An 18,203-nucleotide genomic window follows, 5' to 3' on the forward strand; every position below is an offset into this window, starting at 1 on the left:
CAGAGCAGATGGGTTGTGGAAGAATGATGCTAGTCCATACTGAAGATGAGTGACTTTCTAGTCTGGTCTGTGGGAAGCAGTAAATTGAAGAGTCAGAGGATGAACACTCAGATCTCTTCTCAGGCACTTCCCCCGATGGCCTTAGGTCAATCACATAGCCTTGTTAGACTCAGTTTCTTCTATAAAAGGAGGCTGTGGGACTAGATGTTCTCTAAGGTATCTTCTAGATCCAAATTTGTGATCTTTTCTTTATTTCCAGTGATCTGTTCAGGATTAATTTTGAACTAGCTGTAGACTGATCATGTAATTTCTAATTTCATAATATTCTTGGGATATGGAACTAAGAACTCAATGTGTATGCTTGAGGGTGGAGAGAGCTGTCAAGTTGGTGCCTCAGAGGCACCTTTTTCCTCTAGTGTTTGGTAGATTTAGAAAACTGCAGTTAACTTCTCATAGCACTCATTTTCTGATTGTTGTGGAAACAGGTTTCTGTGCAAAGGTTTCTTGTTCTCTTTTCTACTGTTAGTTTGCATTTGAAATACTTTCCGGTTCTGCAGGATGATCCATCATTGGAGAGAAATTTCAGAGGCCACAAAGATGCTGTCACCAGTGTGGACTTCAATTTCAACATGAAGCAGTTAGGTAAAGTCATCTTGTGTTCTTGAAGGCGCTCATATATTTTAGAATAAAATGGGGTATGTGTGGAGGTGGGCATTTGTATATGTGAGGAATCAAATGGAAAATGAGAAGTCATGATTTCTATAGCTTTGACTGAGCAAATTAATTGGGCAAGATGAAATTTTTGGTTGTTTTAGAAGTTGCATGTATCTGCGTAAAAACCCATTTAATTTACTGCATGTTATCTATACCTTCTAATGGTATCCATAATCTGTAAATCCTTGAGATCAGGGATTATATATTTCTCATAAGTTATCTTATATGCAAGCTCAGGAATATTTGTGGAATGAAAAATAATTATATGTATTCAAAATTATTTCTAATTTTACTGGGAATTCTGTGCTGTTTGGGGTTCTCTGCTGTCATTGGAAATTTTTTTTTTAATGGAGTTGCTATTTGATGGTTTGGATTATTTACTGTGTGTGGCTGGTCACTTTAGTTGGATAGTGGCCAAGGTCATTTGCATGTTCATAGACTGTACTTCAGTACTGAGGACACTGCTGGCTCAGTGAAATCTGTCATTACCAGAAAAACTTAAAGCATATACCTTGCTAAAAGTAGGCACAGTGCCATTTTTCATCTATGAAGGGGAAAATTCTGTCCTTTTTATTATATATGATTATTCAGAATAATGTGCATCCATATTAACTAGAACTTTAATTATTGATTTAGTAAGTGGCAGCATGGATTCATGTTTGATGATCTGGCACATGAAACCTCATATGAGAGCCTATCGTTTTGTGGGGCATAAAGACGCAGTGATGTGTGTTCAGTTTTCCCCTTCTGGTCACCTTGTGGCATCAGGATCTAGAGATAAAACTGTCCGAATATGGGTGCCAAATCTGTAAGTATACTCATCTTCTTTTCTGTAAAACTCTTATCTCATTGGCTGGTTTGTTAGAAATCATGAGTCTAAGGGCTATTGCTATTCTCTTCACAATTATCTCTGTGAAGACCTTTTTCTCTTCATTCCCCTTCCTGTCCCTATATCGTACTTAGAGAGAGGGCATAGGTCATTAGTTCTCAAAGGAATCTTAGATGTAATCTAGTGTTGTCAAGTCCCACCCCCACTTTGTTGACAAATGAGGAAAATGAAGTCCAGAAAGGGAAAGCAATTTACCCAGGGTCACACAGCTCATAAAGAACAGAGCTGGGAATTTAGACCAGAACTTCTGCACCACAGGCCAGAGCTCTTTCCAGTATTGTAGGCTGCTTCTTAGTAGTCTTTGTGAGGAGCAAGATAGCCAGGTTGTGGGGGCTCAGTTTCTTTGGCATGGAATCATCTCTAAGTGAATTTGTAGTAGTTTGCTAATTGCCCTTCAGGGGGACCATCCTCAGCCTTCAGGGACATGATTACTTTGACCAGTTTTGTTATTCTTCCTCTGAAATGGGCAGTGGCTGGGGCTGCCATGGGCTCTGCAGACTAACAGTGGCTGGAGTCAAGAAGACCTGGGTGTTCACATATTGCCAGTGATGCTCATTCGTGTGTGAGGGCCGAGAAATCACTTCATTTTAGTCACTTGTAAAAGGGGACTGTGATAACTGCAGTATGACATTAGAAGGTTATTGGGTACTCTGTACCCAAATCCAGGCCCATTTAGGTCCCTGTTCCATCTTTGTCTTAGGATAGACACATACTTGTACCTGAATTTATACTAGAGGGATATACTTGGGAACCAGGAGGGCTTTTTACTGTACTGTGTAATGATTTCTAAAGTGACTTTTAATGACCTGGTGTCTTTGCATTTAGCAAAGGTGAATCTACAGTTTTCAGAGCTCACACAGGAACTGTAAGAAGTGTCCATTTTTCCAATGATGGTCAGTCATTGGTGACAGCCTCAGATGACAAAACAGTAAAAGTGTGGACAGTGCACCGCCAGAAATTTTTGTTCTCATTCAGCCAGCACATCAACTGGGTCCGCTGTGCCAAGTAAGTCATATCCTTCATGAGAAGAAAGGAGAGGAGTATGTAATTTTATTTAAACATTATATATAAAATAGCTATTTACAGATAACTTGTGTGTGTGTGTGTGTGTGTGTGTGTGTTTGTGGGTGTGGTGGGATATTAGGTCCAACCTGGACTCTTGTATGTGATCTTATTTCCTAGTAAGCTGAGAATTTATAGTCTCCACCACTCCACTGTTACCCCTCCCACGTCCCTTGCTCTTTGGCTTTGAGCATTTACACCTTGGCCATCCTTATTGCACAGAGTTATAGATTTTCTTTCTTGGTTTTTGCTTTTTACTATAGTTTATTCTTAATTAGAGGTAATTCTGATTATATTGTGTGCAGATCTAGGCACCACATTTTTAAAGGAATATTGACAAATTAGAGCATGTCCAGAGAAAGAGCACCAGTTTGTGGAGGGGACTTGAAAAAAACCTTCATGAGAACTTGATAGAGGACGGATACTTGGCTTAGAGAAGATAGGGAGGACATGATTTCTGTCTTCAAACCCTTTGAAAGAACTGTGTGCTAGATGATTTGCCTTTGTATACTTTTGGAGAGGTGCTACATTCTTTGTAGTAATAGGGTTGATTCTTAGTTGTAGTGATAGTACTTTCTATCCTCTTAGAGAGGAAGAAGGTGGGATAGCTAGTTAGCTAAATGATTATATAGTATTTAGGAGGCTTCACGCTTGGGTTTGGAGGAGAGGTGAAAGAAACCCAGTTGGGTAAAATTCCTAATACTGGTTTGAGAGCTTCTCCGTCTTGGTGCCACGAAGGGGCAAGATGCCCTAGTTTAGAGTGACTCAGGCTTGGTGAAACTTGTGACCTGAAGCACATATTTTATTTCTGGGAGGGGTCTGGAGGAGCAAAAAAGGATAAATGAAATATTCCTGCTACACTAGAAATTATGGGCTCAAGCATTACAAGCTAGGCCTGTGGCTATTAATCTTCTTCTCAGCTCTTGATTCTAAAGATACGTGATTTCCCATTATATGATTTCCCATTATTTATTCCTTTCGACATGTATTTTGTACTTAATATCTTTTTTCTTATCACTGTCTCCTTGTACATTTTCCTTTTGTGCACATAGAAGACTTCTTTTCCTTATCTATAGTGTATTCTATTTATCCTACTGTATTTTCCAAAGTAGGAACAATGTTTTACTTTCCTAAATGCTTCCTGTTTAAAATATAGTACTTTGATCTTGTAGAGGCACATGGGCTATTCTGTTGCTCTTGGGGCATAGTTTTTATGGTTGCTACATGTTCTCTTGGAAAGTAACTTCTTAGCCGTCGTTACGGGGTTGTTAGGTCCTTCATGGCAGGAATGATGTCACATCTCCAGTGCCTAGGACAGTGTTCTGCACACAGTAGACATTTAATAAGTCTTTGTTGAATGAATATAGCAGTTTGGATTTATACTGCACCTTTTATCAGGAAGTGCTTAAAATGCTTTCTCATTGATTCAGGAAAGCCTGCAGAAAACAAAAGAAAGAAAGAAAGAATTGAAGAGAGGACATTTAAGGACTTAGCTCACAATCCAGTAGATTGTGAACTCCTTGAGGGCAGGGACTATCTTTTGTCTCTTTTTATATCCCCAGCCTGGCACATAGTAGGTGCTTAGGAAACATTTATTGACTGACTGAAAGGAAAAGGTGATAAAATCTGCTTGATAGATGTGTTGATAACTCTTGGCTGCCCCTGAGGTGGGCTGAAGTGTAAGTATGTTATGTTAGATCATTGATCACTCCATGGGGGCTTTACTACTGTCAGAATCCCATTGTGATGTTGGTGAGGAGTGAGATTGCTTGCCATTTACCTTGGGATCCTGCCATCCTCATGAATCACTAATCCCTACTCCTCATTCCCTTGTGATCTCATACTTAATACTATCTGCTGAAGCAGTTTCTATTCCTGTTGTGAGTTATGTCTCTGAAATTTAGGCCTGCCTGGAATAATGATACTGTCCTGGGTGCGATATGTTGGGAAATGCTGGAATTGTGTCTGATTCAACTGGAGCCCGCAGGAGCAGAAAACGAATGATTTGAATCTTAAATAAAAGCAACACCCTTCTTCCAGTGAGACCATCCTCCCAGCGTAGCTAACAACTGCATCTGTACATCTGTTTCACTCTGCCTAGACTAACCTAATAGATGGTATAAAAATGATGCCTTGCTTCCTTTTCAGATTCTCTCCTGATGGAAGGCTGATCGTGTCTGCCAGTGATGATAAAACTGTCAAGCTGTGGGATAAGACTAGCAGAGAATGTGTGCATTCCTTTTGTGAACATGGCGGGTAAGCCTGCCACTGAGCCTGTCAGCCTGTCCCTCCTCTATCCTCACACTTACAAACTGCCTTCCAGTCTGTGTTGTCTGGTTAGTTGCCTGTGAAACACAGGTGGTGAAATGTGACAACTATCCATTCACTTCCTATTTTTAAAAAGCCATTTTTGCCCGAGGTGATGTCAGAGAGCTGTTACATACTTGGGACATAAATTAGTGTAACAAATAATGTCTGATAATTTCTACAGATGCTCATCAAATTCTCTACTGGGAAGGAAAGCAGCAAATACAGATACGATTTACAACTTTCATGTTAGTGACTAGATATAAGACTTAATCACTTCAAAGTGCTTACAAAAAACAGGAAGGTTTTGACTTAGGCAATTTAAATGTTAAGGTAGCTCCTTTTTCTAGTTTTATAACACGGAGAACTGTGATATTAAAAGTCCATGTAAATGTAATTAAATCTTATCAGAAAGGAAAGTGTATTTTAAGCCGCCTTATTTTGTAATTCCATGGATTTGAAAACTTTTGGCTCTAGAAGTAATCTCTTATGATACATTTTCCATGGTCAGATAGTTATGGCTTATCTTAATATTATTATTTTCAAAATATTGATAAATATAGCTCACATTTATATAGTACTTTAATATTCAAAATATAAGGATTTATTTAAATGGTGACTTGTCCAGAATTGTTGATGTAATTTCATCTTCTGTTATTTTGGTTGGCAACTTTTATAATATGAGCACCTGAACTGATGATAACATGCAGATTTCCTTAGTGAAATTCTAAGATCTCTCTCCTGACCAGTAGGTGAAAAGTTAGGGTCTGGGGGAACATCTGTGTCACACCTTTGGGCCTAAATACTTCTCTAGACAAGCAAAATGTCATGTGGCTATTGAGTATTGGCCAGAAAAACACTGGAAGCTTTGTGGTGACACTTTAATGTTGAGGCCTATAGTCTGATTTTAAAAACGCCGAAACAGTATATTTAGTAAACCTTCCTCAATTTAGTCTTAGCCCCAGCCCATTTTCCCTTAGGCTTAAAATTGTGACTTGTTACTTAATAGAAAAATAGGTCCGTTTTGTGGAAACATTGTAGAATAATTGCATCAATCAGTTCTATTTTTCAATCATTTACTGTGTGCTTAGTGCAGACCTAGTAGGGCAAGGACTTGAAACTGACTCTTGTGTGATCCCTTTTTATTGCATTGAGAATTCTCTCTGTTGACCCTAATTCAGGTCTTTTCTACTTTAGGTTTGTCAATTATGTGGACTTCCATCCCAGTGGTACATGCATCGCTGCTGCTGGTACAGATAACACTGTCAAGTTGTGGGACGTCAGGACCAACAGGCTTCTTCAGCATTATCAATGTGAGTTGGGGAGGCTTTCCTTGAGACTGGACTGCAGAGGCCTCCTTGTGGAGGATAGCTTGTGACGTAGCTGATGTCAGAGAGGATTCTGTTCCATTCTGTGATACTTATTGAGCACCTGTTTGCCTTGCAAATATGAGGAGTCCTTTACTAGGTCAGGAAAAAAGTTGTTGGTTTTGATTGGGACCTTAATGCTAAAGAGCAGAATTGTCTGGAGAGAAACAGACAGTCTTCTGTTTTGTTTGGTTACTGTCGCTATGACAGCCCATTCAGAGTTAGTGTCTGATGAGCTCCTTGGAGTTAAGAGTTATATAGAATATTAAACTCCTTTTTTTTAATATTCAAAATAAAATAACTCGACTCCAATGCAGACCACGGGGTTGTATCAGGAGTTGTAATAGTGCTCAGTCAGGAAGTCCTTCCTAGTGCATCAACTAGGGTCACTAGTATAGGTCTGAGGGGGTTTGGCTTCAGCATGTGCTAACATGGGGTGGGAGTGGTATGCTCCATTGGAGGGAGGGTAGTTTCTCCACAGAAGGAGCTGTGTCCATGGCTACCATGGTTGCTGCTGCCCCGTCCTTTGCCTCATTATCCTCTGCTAACACATGATATTTTGCATATTTGCAGACCTTAAGCTCTCCACTCTACCCCAAACTTCTTATTGTCATGGCCCTTCTCTCCCTGTCATGGTTGGCCCCCTCTTGGCAGGACCACATGCACTGTGATACAATTTTCCTTATTGTCTTTCCCTTAACTCCTCTGTTTACCATTTAGTCTGGGCTTCTTACTGCTAGGTTCATTTCTCTTATCCCCTTTTAAAAACCCTCATCCTGTTCTTCATTAAAGTCCCCCTTAATGCCACTTTGTGATGTAAAAGTTACTAAGAAAATCTCAGAATTGGAAGGGACCTGAGGCCATCTTGTCTTAACCTATATCTGAGCAAGAAACCCAACACAACATCTTCAGTAGGTGATCATCCAGCCTTTGAATCTGGCCATTCAGTCAGTTCCAAATCCATTGAATTGTCCACAGTTCTCTGTTTTCTCCTCAAGAATAGCATGGGATTCTTCATTATAGATATTCTCCTAAAATCTAGGTAACTGATATCTCCTGTACTCTTCAGTCTCCTAACTTAACCTGGACATAAAAAAAAATAAGGTTAATCTCCTATAACCTGTTCTTGGAGAAGCTGTGTAGTCACATCTTAATCACTACTTCTTTCTCTAGGCATTGACTAATTGTCTCTTTATTGATCCATTCCAGAATTTTCTCAGGATTTAGAGTCAAACACTTAGGTTTTTAGTTTATAGATTCTGTTCTGTTCCTATTTTGAAAAATATCCCATTTGCATTTCTTCAGTCTTGTGGTACCTATTTCATTCCCTGTGATTGTTCGGATATTACGAACAGTGGCTCAGCAATCACATCAATCAGTTAACAGGCATTAAGTTTTTAACTATGTGCCAGGCACTGTACTAGACCCTGGGGGTACAAAGACAAAAATGGAGCAACCCTTACCTTTGAAGGAGTTTACGTTACATCAGAAGAGACAACATATATGTACAAGCCCGTGCGCGTGTGCGTGTATGATATGTGTGTACGTATATGCATAAGGTAATTTGGAAAAGGTGGTACTTGAGTGGAGCTTTGAAGAAATCAGGGATGAGGTTACAGGAGCTGGATGTTGGGAGAAAGTGCTTTTAAAATGGTCATCATAACCCACCTCAAATGGTTGTTGTAAAAAAAAAAAATACTTTGTCAGTTGCAAAGTGCTATAAAAATATGTGAGCTGTTATCATTAATAGGAAGAAAGGAGTCACCAAGCTCTGTGTACATTGATTTCTCAGGTCTTTGGTAGGTTTACATCAGGTGATGAGAGTTAAGTCTCTGGTGACAGGAATGTCTTGGGGAGAAAAGTCAGTGAAGATGTCTATTTTGAATGATGGGCCACTGTTGTTGACCACTAGGTGGCGAAAATGCTGTATTTTTTTTTTTTTTTTATAAGCTTGTGTACTTTGGATCTTAATTCACATTGTATCTTCAGGACTAAACTTAGAACAGTGGTCCTAGGCCTTTGTCCTCTTTGGAATAAATCCCATTCCATTGAGGCCTTTAAGGAGGCAAATTTAATCTCCTAGAGGTGTTCCACAGAACATGTGTCTTCCACTCCTCAACCAAACTTAGTTTAGTGCTTTGTAAGGCCCAATGTAGATGTAGTGAGTGGCACAGTGGGCCTGGAGTCAAGAAGACCTGAGTTCAAATCCAGTCCCAGATATTTATTAGCTGTGTGGCCCTAGGAGATTCACTTAACTCTGTTTACCTCAGTTCCTCTTCTGTAAAATGAGCTAGAGAAGGAAGTGGCCACTCTGGTATCTTTGCCAAGAAAACTCCAAATGGGGTCATTTGTTGACTAACAACTACAGTGTTGATGAATTCTTCTTTGAGAGATGATTTATTTTGTTTTGTCCTTGTTCATTTCAGAAACATTGGGTTTTTTCTGACAAGATTGAGATAACCAACCCACCTTTATAGCCTCAGAGGTAGCATGTCTCTAGAACAGTTTAGCCAGCTTTGCCTCTCCAGAGTGTAAAAGAGGTTTCAATGCTGGAAAGTTATAATGTAACAATATAACGTCTTGCTCCTTTTTTCCACTTTTACCCTCTCCCTCCTTATTCTCTGAACTCTCTTGTATGTAACAACATTATTTGTTGGAGATTTGTTGGTTCATATAACTCTATAAATATTTGGAGAAGACAGATGCTTTGTTGGGCTGTGGCTTATACCAGCTGTGTAACTACTGTAGAAAGATTGGAAAAGAGCTTGTGGGCCATCTAGTCCAGCTGCTCTCTGACCTATATCCTTTTTATAATATCTCCAGCAAGTAGTCCTGTAAGTTCTGCTTAATGAGAGGGAACTGTTGTGCGTTGCTCTTTCTAATGACTCTCATTGTTAAGTTTTTTTTTACATTGAGCTGCAGTCTGCCTTTGTGAAACTTTCACTAGTTATTTCTGCTCCCTGGGGTCAAGCCTTTAAATACTTGGAGAGGTGTTCATGGCCCCTGGAAGCCTTCTCACTTCAAGCTAAACATCCCCAGCATCTTCAGTAGGGTCTTTCTAGGAAGACTGTAGTGTCTTCCTTCTTTGGACAGGCTCCTGTTTGTTGGTATTTGGTGCCATTTCTTTTTTTTTTTTTTAATGTATTTTTTTTTTTAGTTTTCAACATTCACTTCTACAGAATTTTGAGTTCCAAATTTTCTCCCCATCTCGTCCCTCCCCCCACCCCAAGATGGCATGCATGCTGTATAAGCCTTCCCCTAATCTGCCTTCCCTTCTATCTCTCCCCCCCTTCTCTTATCCCCTTCCCCTTCTATTTTCCTGTAGGGTAGCATAGATTTCTATACCCTATTTCCTGTATTTCTTATTTCCCAGTTGCATGTGCAAACAATTTTTTTAACTTTTGTTTTTAAAACTTTGGGTTCCAAATATTCTCCCTTCCTTCCTCCCCAGCACCCTCATTAAAAAGGCAAGTAACTCGATACAGGTTATACATGTGTAGTCATGCAAAACACTTCCACAGTAATCATGTTGTGAAAAACTATACTTCCCTTCATCCTATCCCGCCCCCCATTTATTCTATTCTTTATTTTGACCCTGTCCCTCCTTAGAAATGTTTGCTTCTGATTACCCCCTCCCCCAATCTGCTCTCCCCTCTATCATCCCCATGCTTTCTTATCCCCTTTCTCCTATTTTCCTGAAGGATAAGAGATTTCCATACCCAATTGAATGTGTATGTTATTCCCTCCTTAAGCTAAATCCGATGAGAATAAGATTCACTTGTTCCCTGTCACCTTCCCCCCCTCCACTGTAAAAGCCTTTTTTTGTCTGTTTCACGTGAGATAATTTACCCCATTCTGCCTCTCCCTTTCTCCTTCTCCCGGTATAATCCTCTCTCACCCCCTAATTTTATTCTCCAGATATCACCCCTTCATCTTCAACTCACCCTGTGCCCTCTATCTATCTATCTATCTATATATACATACATATAATTTTTTCTCTGCAACTACCCTAATGCTGACAAAGATCTCATGAGTTACAAGTATCATCTTTCCATGCAGTAATGTAAACATTTCTTAATAAGAGACTTATTAAGTCTCTTATGATTTCTCTTTCCTGCTTACCTCTTTATGTTTCTCTTGAGTCTTGTATTTGAAAGTCAGATTTTCTATTCAGCTCTGGTCTTTTCATCAAGAGTGCTTGAAAGTCCCCTAATTCACTGAATGACCATTTTTTCCCCTCAAGGATTATACTCAGTTTTGCTGGGTAGGTGATTCTTGGTTGTAATCCTATCTCCTTTGCCTTCTGGAATATTATATTCCATGCTTTCCGGTCCCTTAATATAGAAGCTACTAAATCTTGTGTTATACTGATTGTGTTTCCACAATACTTGAATTGTTTCTTTCTGGCTGCTTGCAATACTTTCTCTTTGACCTGGCAGCTCTGGAATTTGACTACAATATTCCTAGGAGTTTTCCTTTGGGGGTCTCTTTCAGGAGGGGATCGGTGGATTCTTTTAATTTCTATTTTGTCCTCTGGTTCTAAAATATCAGGGCAGTTTTCTTTGATCATTTCTTGAAAAATGATGTCTAGGCTGTTTTTGATCATGGCTTTCAGATAGTCCAATAATTTTAAAATTCTCTCTCCTGGATCTATTTTCCAGGTCAATTGTTTTTCCAGTGAGGTATTTCACATTGTTTTCTATTTTTTCATTCTTTTAGATTAGTTTTACAGTGTTAATTTCTCATAAAGTCACTAGCTTCCAATTGCTCCATTCTGATTTTTAAGGAAGTAGTTTCTTCATTAAGCTTTTGGACTTCCTTTTCCATTTGGCCAATTTTGCTTTTTAGGGCATTCTTCTCCTCATTGGCTTTTTGGACCTCTTTTGCCATTTGGGTTAGGCTATTTTTTAAGGTGTTATTTTTTTTCAGTATTTTTTTGGGTCTCCTTTAGCAAGCTGTTGACTTGTTTTTCATGATTTTCTTACATCACTCTCATTTCTCTTCCCAGTTTTTCCTCTACCTCTCTTACTTGTTTCTCAAAATCCTTTTTGAGCTCTTCCATGGCCTGAGACTGATTCATCTTTTTCTTGGAGGCTTTGGATGTGGGAGCTTTGACTTGGTTGTCTTCTTCTGGTTATATGTTTTGATCTTCTTTGTTACTAAAGAAAGATTCTATGGTCTGACTTTTTTTGGACCTTTGTTTATTCATGATCCCAGCCTATTACTTGAGTTTTAAACTCTTTGTTAAGGTAGGAGTCTGCTTCCAGTGTGGAGAATGTACTATCCCAAGCTTCAGGGGTTTTGTGCAGCTGTTTTCAGAGATACTTCTAGAGATCTGTAAATTTTCAGTTCTTCAAAGGTGGTATGATAAGGGGCAAGGTGTTTACTCCTTTTCTGTCCTATGCTGTGGTCTGTGAGTGACCACAAGCACTCTTTTCTGTTTTCGACCTGTGAGGAGGATTTCCTCTCCATGGCCCACTACAAGCTCCACTACACCAGCACTCCACCTCATCCCAGGATTGCCACCCAGAACCATGACCCAGATCTAAGCATGGGCAAAGCAAGAGAATCCTGCACCAGCAGAGAGATCCCTGCAATCCCTCTGTGGTCAGCCACTCGATTCCCCCTCAGTCTGTGGGCCAGAAGCTCTGGAGGCAGCTGTTGCCCCAGGGCCATGCTCAGGACTGGGGCTGCCGTGTCTCTCTCTCTCTCTCTCTCTCTCTCACACTCTCTCACACCGCAGACACAGACTTTTCCCACTGACCTTCTAAGTTGTTTTTGGTGTTCTCGAAGTTTGGAAACCGCCACAGCTGCCTGTGATTCAGTGCTCTGAGGCCTCCTCCAGGTTCATTGAGGCCTGCTTTGTCTGTGCGTCCACGCCAGACTGTGCTCCTCTCCTAGCCCAGTACAATATACCTTTCCAATCAACCATCCAGGCTGTCTTGGGCTGTAAATTTGTTTCACTCTGTCTTTTTGTGGGTTCTGCTGTTTTAGAATTTGTTTAGAGCCATTTTATACAGGTATTTGGAGGAGTTTGGGGGAGAGCTCAAGCAAGTCACTGCTTTTACTCCACCATCTTGTCTCTCCCCTCCCTATTTGGTGCCATTTCTAAAAGAGACAGTGTAACATAGTGAATTGAATTAGACTTAAAAGACATGGAAGAGTATTAGACTTGGTCAGGAAGGCCTAGAGAGTCAAATCCCTCCTCTGACACTTACTGGCTGTGTGACCATGGCCATGTCACTTAGTATCTCAATTAGTCTCAATTTTCTCTTCTCTCCAAAAGGGATAATACTACCAGTACAGGGTACATACAGAGTTACTGTGAGGCTCACATGAAAGAATATATGTGAAGAGTTTAGCAAATTTTTAAGCACTATGTAAATGTCATTTTTTACTGAACATGGCAGATAGAGCTGAGTGAGCCTTGATGATTGTTTTTAGTAACTTCAGTCTCCTCTGCCATGGTTTGGATTCAGCTGGGAGTTACGCTTCACTTGTGTTTATGTTCTTTGGAAGGAGGGGAGTGTACGAGAATATGTCTCTAACCCCCATAATACATTTTTTAGGCAATACTGATATCAAATTTCTCTTCTGCCTGGCTCAGGGTCCTGTGTGATACTGTAGCATATTGATAGCAAGCAATAATCCATATGCTCCCAGCTGGCTTCTTATCTGGCTTGGGAGAGAGTTGATTTCCTGTTTTCTATTCATAGTTATTAAATTATCTGAATCTGCACCATGGTTCAGGCTACATTTTGACTGCTGATGTCATTTGTCTCTGCTTCGTGACTCCATTCTGTAGTGAGGTGGCTCTTGTCACTTGCCTGTCACTGGTGAGAATGATCTGTTCATTGGGAATTAAATTGACAGCTCCATCCTATGGCTTCTTTCCTCTGAGCTTTGGGAATGATTTTAGGAATGAGGAAAATAGTGTAGGTATAGGAGAGCAATGCTCTTTGACAATCTAGCAAAAGCCCTTTCAGCACAGTTTCAAAGGGCTGAAGAAAAAAAAATTGGTAGACTCTGGCACTTGAAATATGTGAGAAATATTTTGCACAGCATCTGTTCCCTTTGAGCAACGCTAACATAATAGGGAAAGATGCAAAGTTTTGGGATGAAACTCATTTGCAGTTGGAATATAAAAGAAGGGTTTATGTAGTAAAGGTAATAAACTGGATATATAGATGGTTCCAAAGGCAAACCTGAAGAAATTTTGGGAAATTTGTCAGAGGACTTGTTGAGCTTTGGGGTTGCATTTAGTGATTGAATCACCTTTTTAAAAAATAATTTTTTAAATTTAATGCTTTTTGTTTCTTGCATCACCATTGTATCCCATGTATCCTTCCCCCTCCCCCACTTAGAGAGCCATTTGTTTTCTAGAGAGGAAAAAAAACTAGCATAACTGATAGGTACATTGAGAAAGTCCCAAAATGTGTGTTATGTGTAAACCTGTGGACCTTCTACCTCCATGGAGGGGTGGGTTGGAGGTGTCTTTTCATCTGTCATCATTTGAGTCCAGCTTCATCTTTATAATTTTGTTACATTTACTTTTGAATTTTTTGGTGTGTCATTGTTATTTCCATTTACATTGTAGCTACTGCGTATATTCTTTTCTTGGCTCTGCTTACTTCACTCTGCACATACTCGTGTAGATCTTTGTATACTTCTCTGTATTCATCACATGCATAATTTCTTTTTTCTTTCTTTTTTACCAATTAAATATATTCAATTTTATGGTCAGCTGCTTCCCTGTGACACTTGCCTGTACCCTCCATCCTGACAAAATGAAGGATTGATGCTTCAGGCCTCCTGGCTCAGGCATGTTATAAGCCCCATTGGTGCGCAACTCTTTTTTTTTTTTTTAATTAAACTATTTATTTATTATTTCTTAGTTTTCAACATTTACTTCCATAAGATTTTTTTTTTTCATAAGATTTTGAGTTTCAAATTTTCTTCCCCTCCCACTCCTCCCCCTTCCCCAGGATGGCATACAATCTGATACAGGCTCTACTTATACTTTCATATTAAGCATATTTTTATGTTAGCCATGATGTAAAGAAGAATTAGAACCAATGGTAGGAGCCATGAGAAAGAAGAATCAAAACAAAACAACAAAAGAAAAGGAGAGCAAATAGTATGCTTCCATCTGCATTCAGATTCCATAGTTCTTTCTCTGGATATGGATAGCTTTTTCCATCATGAGTCTTTTGGAATTATCTTAGATCCTTGCACATGCATAATTTCTTATAGCGCAGTAGTATTCTATTACATTCACGTACAACAATTTGTTAAACCATTCCCCAGTTGATGGGCATCTACTTTGCTTTCAATTCTTTGCCATCACTCAAAGTGCTGCTATAAAAATTTTGGACTATATGAAGACTTTTTTTCTTATTGATGGATTCCTTGGCCCAGTATTAGGTTCTCTGGTTTAAAGGGTATGCACATTTTAGAAATTGCTTTCCAAAGTGGTTATATCATTTCACAATACCTTTCTTCCCAAAATTCCTTTCACGGTTACTGATGCCATTTTTTCTCATTTTGGCCAGTTTGAAAGGTGAGGTAAAACCTCAGATTTGTTTTGATTTGCATTTCTCTTATTATTAGTAATTTGCAGTATTTTTTTGGTATGTGGTTGTGAACACTTTGTAGTTCTTCTTTTGAGAACTAGTGGTTCATACCCTTTGACCATTTATTTATTGGGGAATGGCTATTAGTGTTATATATATTTATTAATTGTTTACATATTTTGGATACCAAGCCCTTATCAGAGAAATTTGAGACACAAATTTTTCCCCACATTGGACCACTTCCCTTCTTACCTTAGATGCAGAAGTTTTTCAGTTTTAAGTAATCAAAGTTACCTCTTTTATCTTTTGTAATTGCCTCTGTGTCTTGTTTGCTTAAGGTTTAAATCTCTTACCCATTTTTTGTCCTGTTATGTTCTTTTGGGAGATGTATGATCCTTAGGTTGTCTCTATTTATCCTGTTCTGAGATCTGTATGTTTTGCTTGCAGAATGAGCACATTTTCTTTTAATGTTCTTGATTTTTGATTCTCTTCTTTTAGATTGTTTTTTACTTTTGTTTATTTGCATTCACAATCTATTATTTTCTCTTTTGTTTATTTGGTGAGACTTGCCATTGGAGATTCAAGTTCTTCTATTCTGCCCATTGTTTTTGCTGTGCAGGACATAATTCTGCTCTCATAATTCTCATTTCTCTTTTAAACCACTCAGGAATAGCATATTGTGGTTCCATGTTCTCCTCAACTTCCACAGAGTACTCTTCTGTTTTTGTTAAATGTGGGATCATTTTCCTTCATTTTGCAGTGTTCATAGATACCTAGAGTCATTTACTAGATTTGAAGGCCATATTTTCTTCTGTTGTTCTTGTTTTTATCTGTTTATCAAGGTCTTTGATATTTCTTCTTCCTGGAGTCTTTGATACTTTCAGTTCCCCCCCCCCCCCCGCCCCTTATTTTCTTTGTTTACTTCTTACTCCCTCACCTCTGATTGTAGTTTCCTTGGGGACTTGATCTCAAAGTGTCTCGGCCTCCTCCCACACTGATCAGTTTATGGTTTACCAGCATAGGTCTCTGCCCCAGCTGACTTTTGGTTGGTCAGAACTCAGCACAGCTGGATGCTGTGCTTTTCCTTCAGGCTTGGTGGAGTGCTACACAGCTCCTTACACATACAGTATTCTGTCCTGGTGACCTTTCCCATTCCCTTTGTTCCTTAGTTCTTTGGTCAACACTGGCAGTTCAGAGCCTGCTTTCCCCAGCACCAGCAGTTTAGAGCTACCAGCATTTCAGAATTTTGCAGAATTAGTGCTTCCAGGTTACAGTCCTTGGCAGGCTTTTGCTTCTCAAGGGCTATAGCCAAGCTGCTGTCAAGACCCAAGAAAGCTTCTACAGCCTGGCCCAGGGTCTTTATGGTACTGAAAGGAGCTGGGGTGGGAGGGACCTAGATGTAGGGATGGGTTTTGATGTAAGCCTGCGTCACATCCTTAGGTCTTCTAGTACAGCCTCACTGCTGGGTAATGTAAGAGGCAGAAGAGGGGTGCTGAGTGAGCTTAGTGTCTGTGAAGGTCAGTCGGTTTGTGCATTTTTTTTTTACCTGTTTTTAATTCTTGGTGTCCTTGACTATGGAAACAGCTGAAATTGCTATATCTTTTGTGCATAATTTCTGTTTTGAGAAGGTTTGAGAGGTCATGAGGATTTGAGAAAGTGTATAGTCTGCTATCTTGTTGCTCACACGACCTATCAATTTGCTTTTTAAAAACGATGCCATCTTATTCTTTCCTGCCCTCCTTGTCATAAGTGTTCCTCTTTTGAATCTTCATAGCATTTTGTTTGCATTTTATTGTAATTTGCCTTGTTCTTTTTTTTCTATCCACATACCATTCATTTTCTGTAATAGAATATAAACTCTTTGAAAGAAGAAATTTTGTCTTAGTCAACTTAATAGCCTTTAGTGCCAGCACAAGGCCTTACATGTAGTAGTTTCTCAGGAAATGATGCACAAGGTCCCCCTCTAGTCAGAATTCTAGGACTCTGTATGAAATTTGGGGATTTGGCCTAAGGAGAACATAATTAAGTTTCTTGACTGCTTGTGTTGTTATTTTCAATCCCCAACTCTGGTTTTGGGACACCAAACTGGATATAAGCCATAGCTGGCTTGTTAAGGTTCTATTAGTAGTCCTTGAGAATTTTCCCCCAGCTAGGAAGAGAAAGGAAGGGAAGCTAACAACATGTTACAGTTTCAGGTCCTGCCTGCAGTTCAAGTAAAAAGTGCTACCCTGCTGGTAGGCACCCCAAATAAAGAGGCTGAAATTTCAGATAGGGAAGAAGCCAATCCTGGGGTAGTAGGAAGGAAAAAAAGGATATTTATATTTTCTAAAGCAGATAATACAGTTGAGAAGTTTTCACATGGCTACTGGAGGGCTGCTAGGTGGTCACCAAATGCAAATTAAATGCTTCCTATAATCATCATACTGTTCTGGATTCTAGGTATACAAGATGAAAAATGACACAGTTCTTGCTGTCATGGAGTTCATAGTCTGGGGTGGTACACAGAAAACCAACAGATTATTGATATACAGTATTTTTTGACAAATACGTGAGAGAGCTGTCAAATAAAGTGTTAGGTGAGGCTGGAGGGGGAAGTTGGTTTGTAGTCTGGGAGGTGCCAAAGCTCAGGGAAAAGGGATGTTCAGATTTGGCTGGAAAGTAGTTTTGTGGAGGAGGAATATCAGAGGGAGTGCTGAAAAGGGCTGGTGATATCAGATTATTGAAGGTTTTTGATATCCGAGAATTTTGAGTTTAAACTTTCTGATTCTTTTGAGATGGTTGTGTTCACAATTTGCATCCATGTAGGATTCCCAGTGGAATGTTAATATTAAAAAGGTGGACTTTTGCATGTCCCGGGCAGTTTGGGATCTTTGAAAGCACAGCTCTAATACAAATGAGAAGATGAGTCAAATCTGTCAGTCAGTGAGTGTTTATTCATTGTCTCTCATGTGCCAGGTTTTGTGCTGAGTGCTAGAGAGGCCCATTCAAAGGGCTCTGAGAAATTTGTGGAGAGAGCTATTACTTGTACTTAGGGAGATTAGGGAAAACATTATGGAGGAGTAGGTTTTGAAGGGTTAAAGATTTCAACAGTAGCCATGGGGGCTTGGGAAGTCCATTTTTAGGCTTTGCCAGATGGCTTGAGCAAAGGCACAGAGATGACAGAGGGAAGGATAAGAATGGGGGATGATGAATAATTGAGTGCTTAGAATGTAGTGAAGTAAGGACAAGTGGGTCCAGATTGTAGAGGGCCTTGAATGCCAAACTCAGGAGTATTTGGTAGGCATTGAGGAA

General features: G+C 39.6%; 1 protein-coding gene and 1 long non-coding RNA gene across 3 annotated transcripts in view; one reads left to right on the forward strand and one right to left on the reverse strand.

The window, feature by feature from the left end:
- POC1A (POC1 centriolar protein A) overlaps nt 1-18,203 on the forward strand; it is a 176,088-nt gene that overhangs the window by 6,175 nt on the left and 151,710 nt on the right. For both annotated transcript variants that reach the window (XM_027837050.1, XM_027837049.1), the window contains exons 2-6: nt 558-642; nt 1,351-1,522; nt 2,429-2,608; nt 4,814-4,921; nt 6,170-6,285. In XM_027837050.1, coding sequence (XP_027692851.1) covers nt 558-642; nt 1,351-1,522; nt 2,429-2,608; nt 4,814-4,921; nt 6,170-6,285 — 661 coding nt within the window. The remainder of the gene's footprint in view (nt 1-557; nt 643-1,350; nt 1,523-2,428; nt 2,609-4,813; nt 4,922-6,169; nt 6,286-18,203) is intronic.
- The window catches only part of LOC114024135, a 29,090-nt gene continuing 14,731 nt past the window's right edge, over nt 3,845-18,203 (reverse strand). Inside the window, exon 3 of the long non-coding RNA XR_003566874.1 lies at nt 3,845-4,101. This is a non-coding gene — a long non-coding RNA (uncharacterized LOC114024135). The remainder of the gene's footprint in view (nt 4,102-18,203) is intronic.

Source organism: Vombatus ursinus, unplaced genomic scaffold, assembly GCF_900497805.2.
Source record: "Vombatus ursinus unplaced genomic scaffold, bare-nosed wombat genome assembly UNPS02014820.1, whole genome shotgun sequence".
Taxonomy (NCBI): Eukaryota; Metazoa; Chordata; class Mammalia; order Diprotodontia; family Vombatidae; genus Vombatus; species Vombatus ursinus.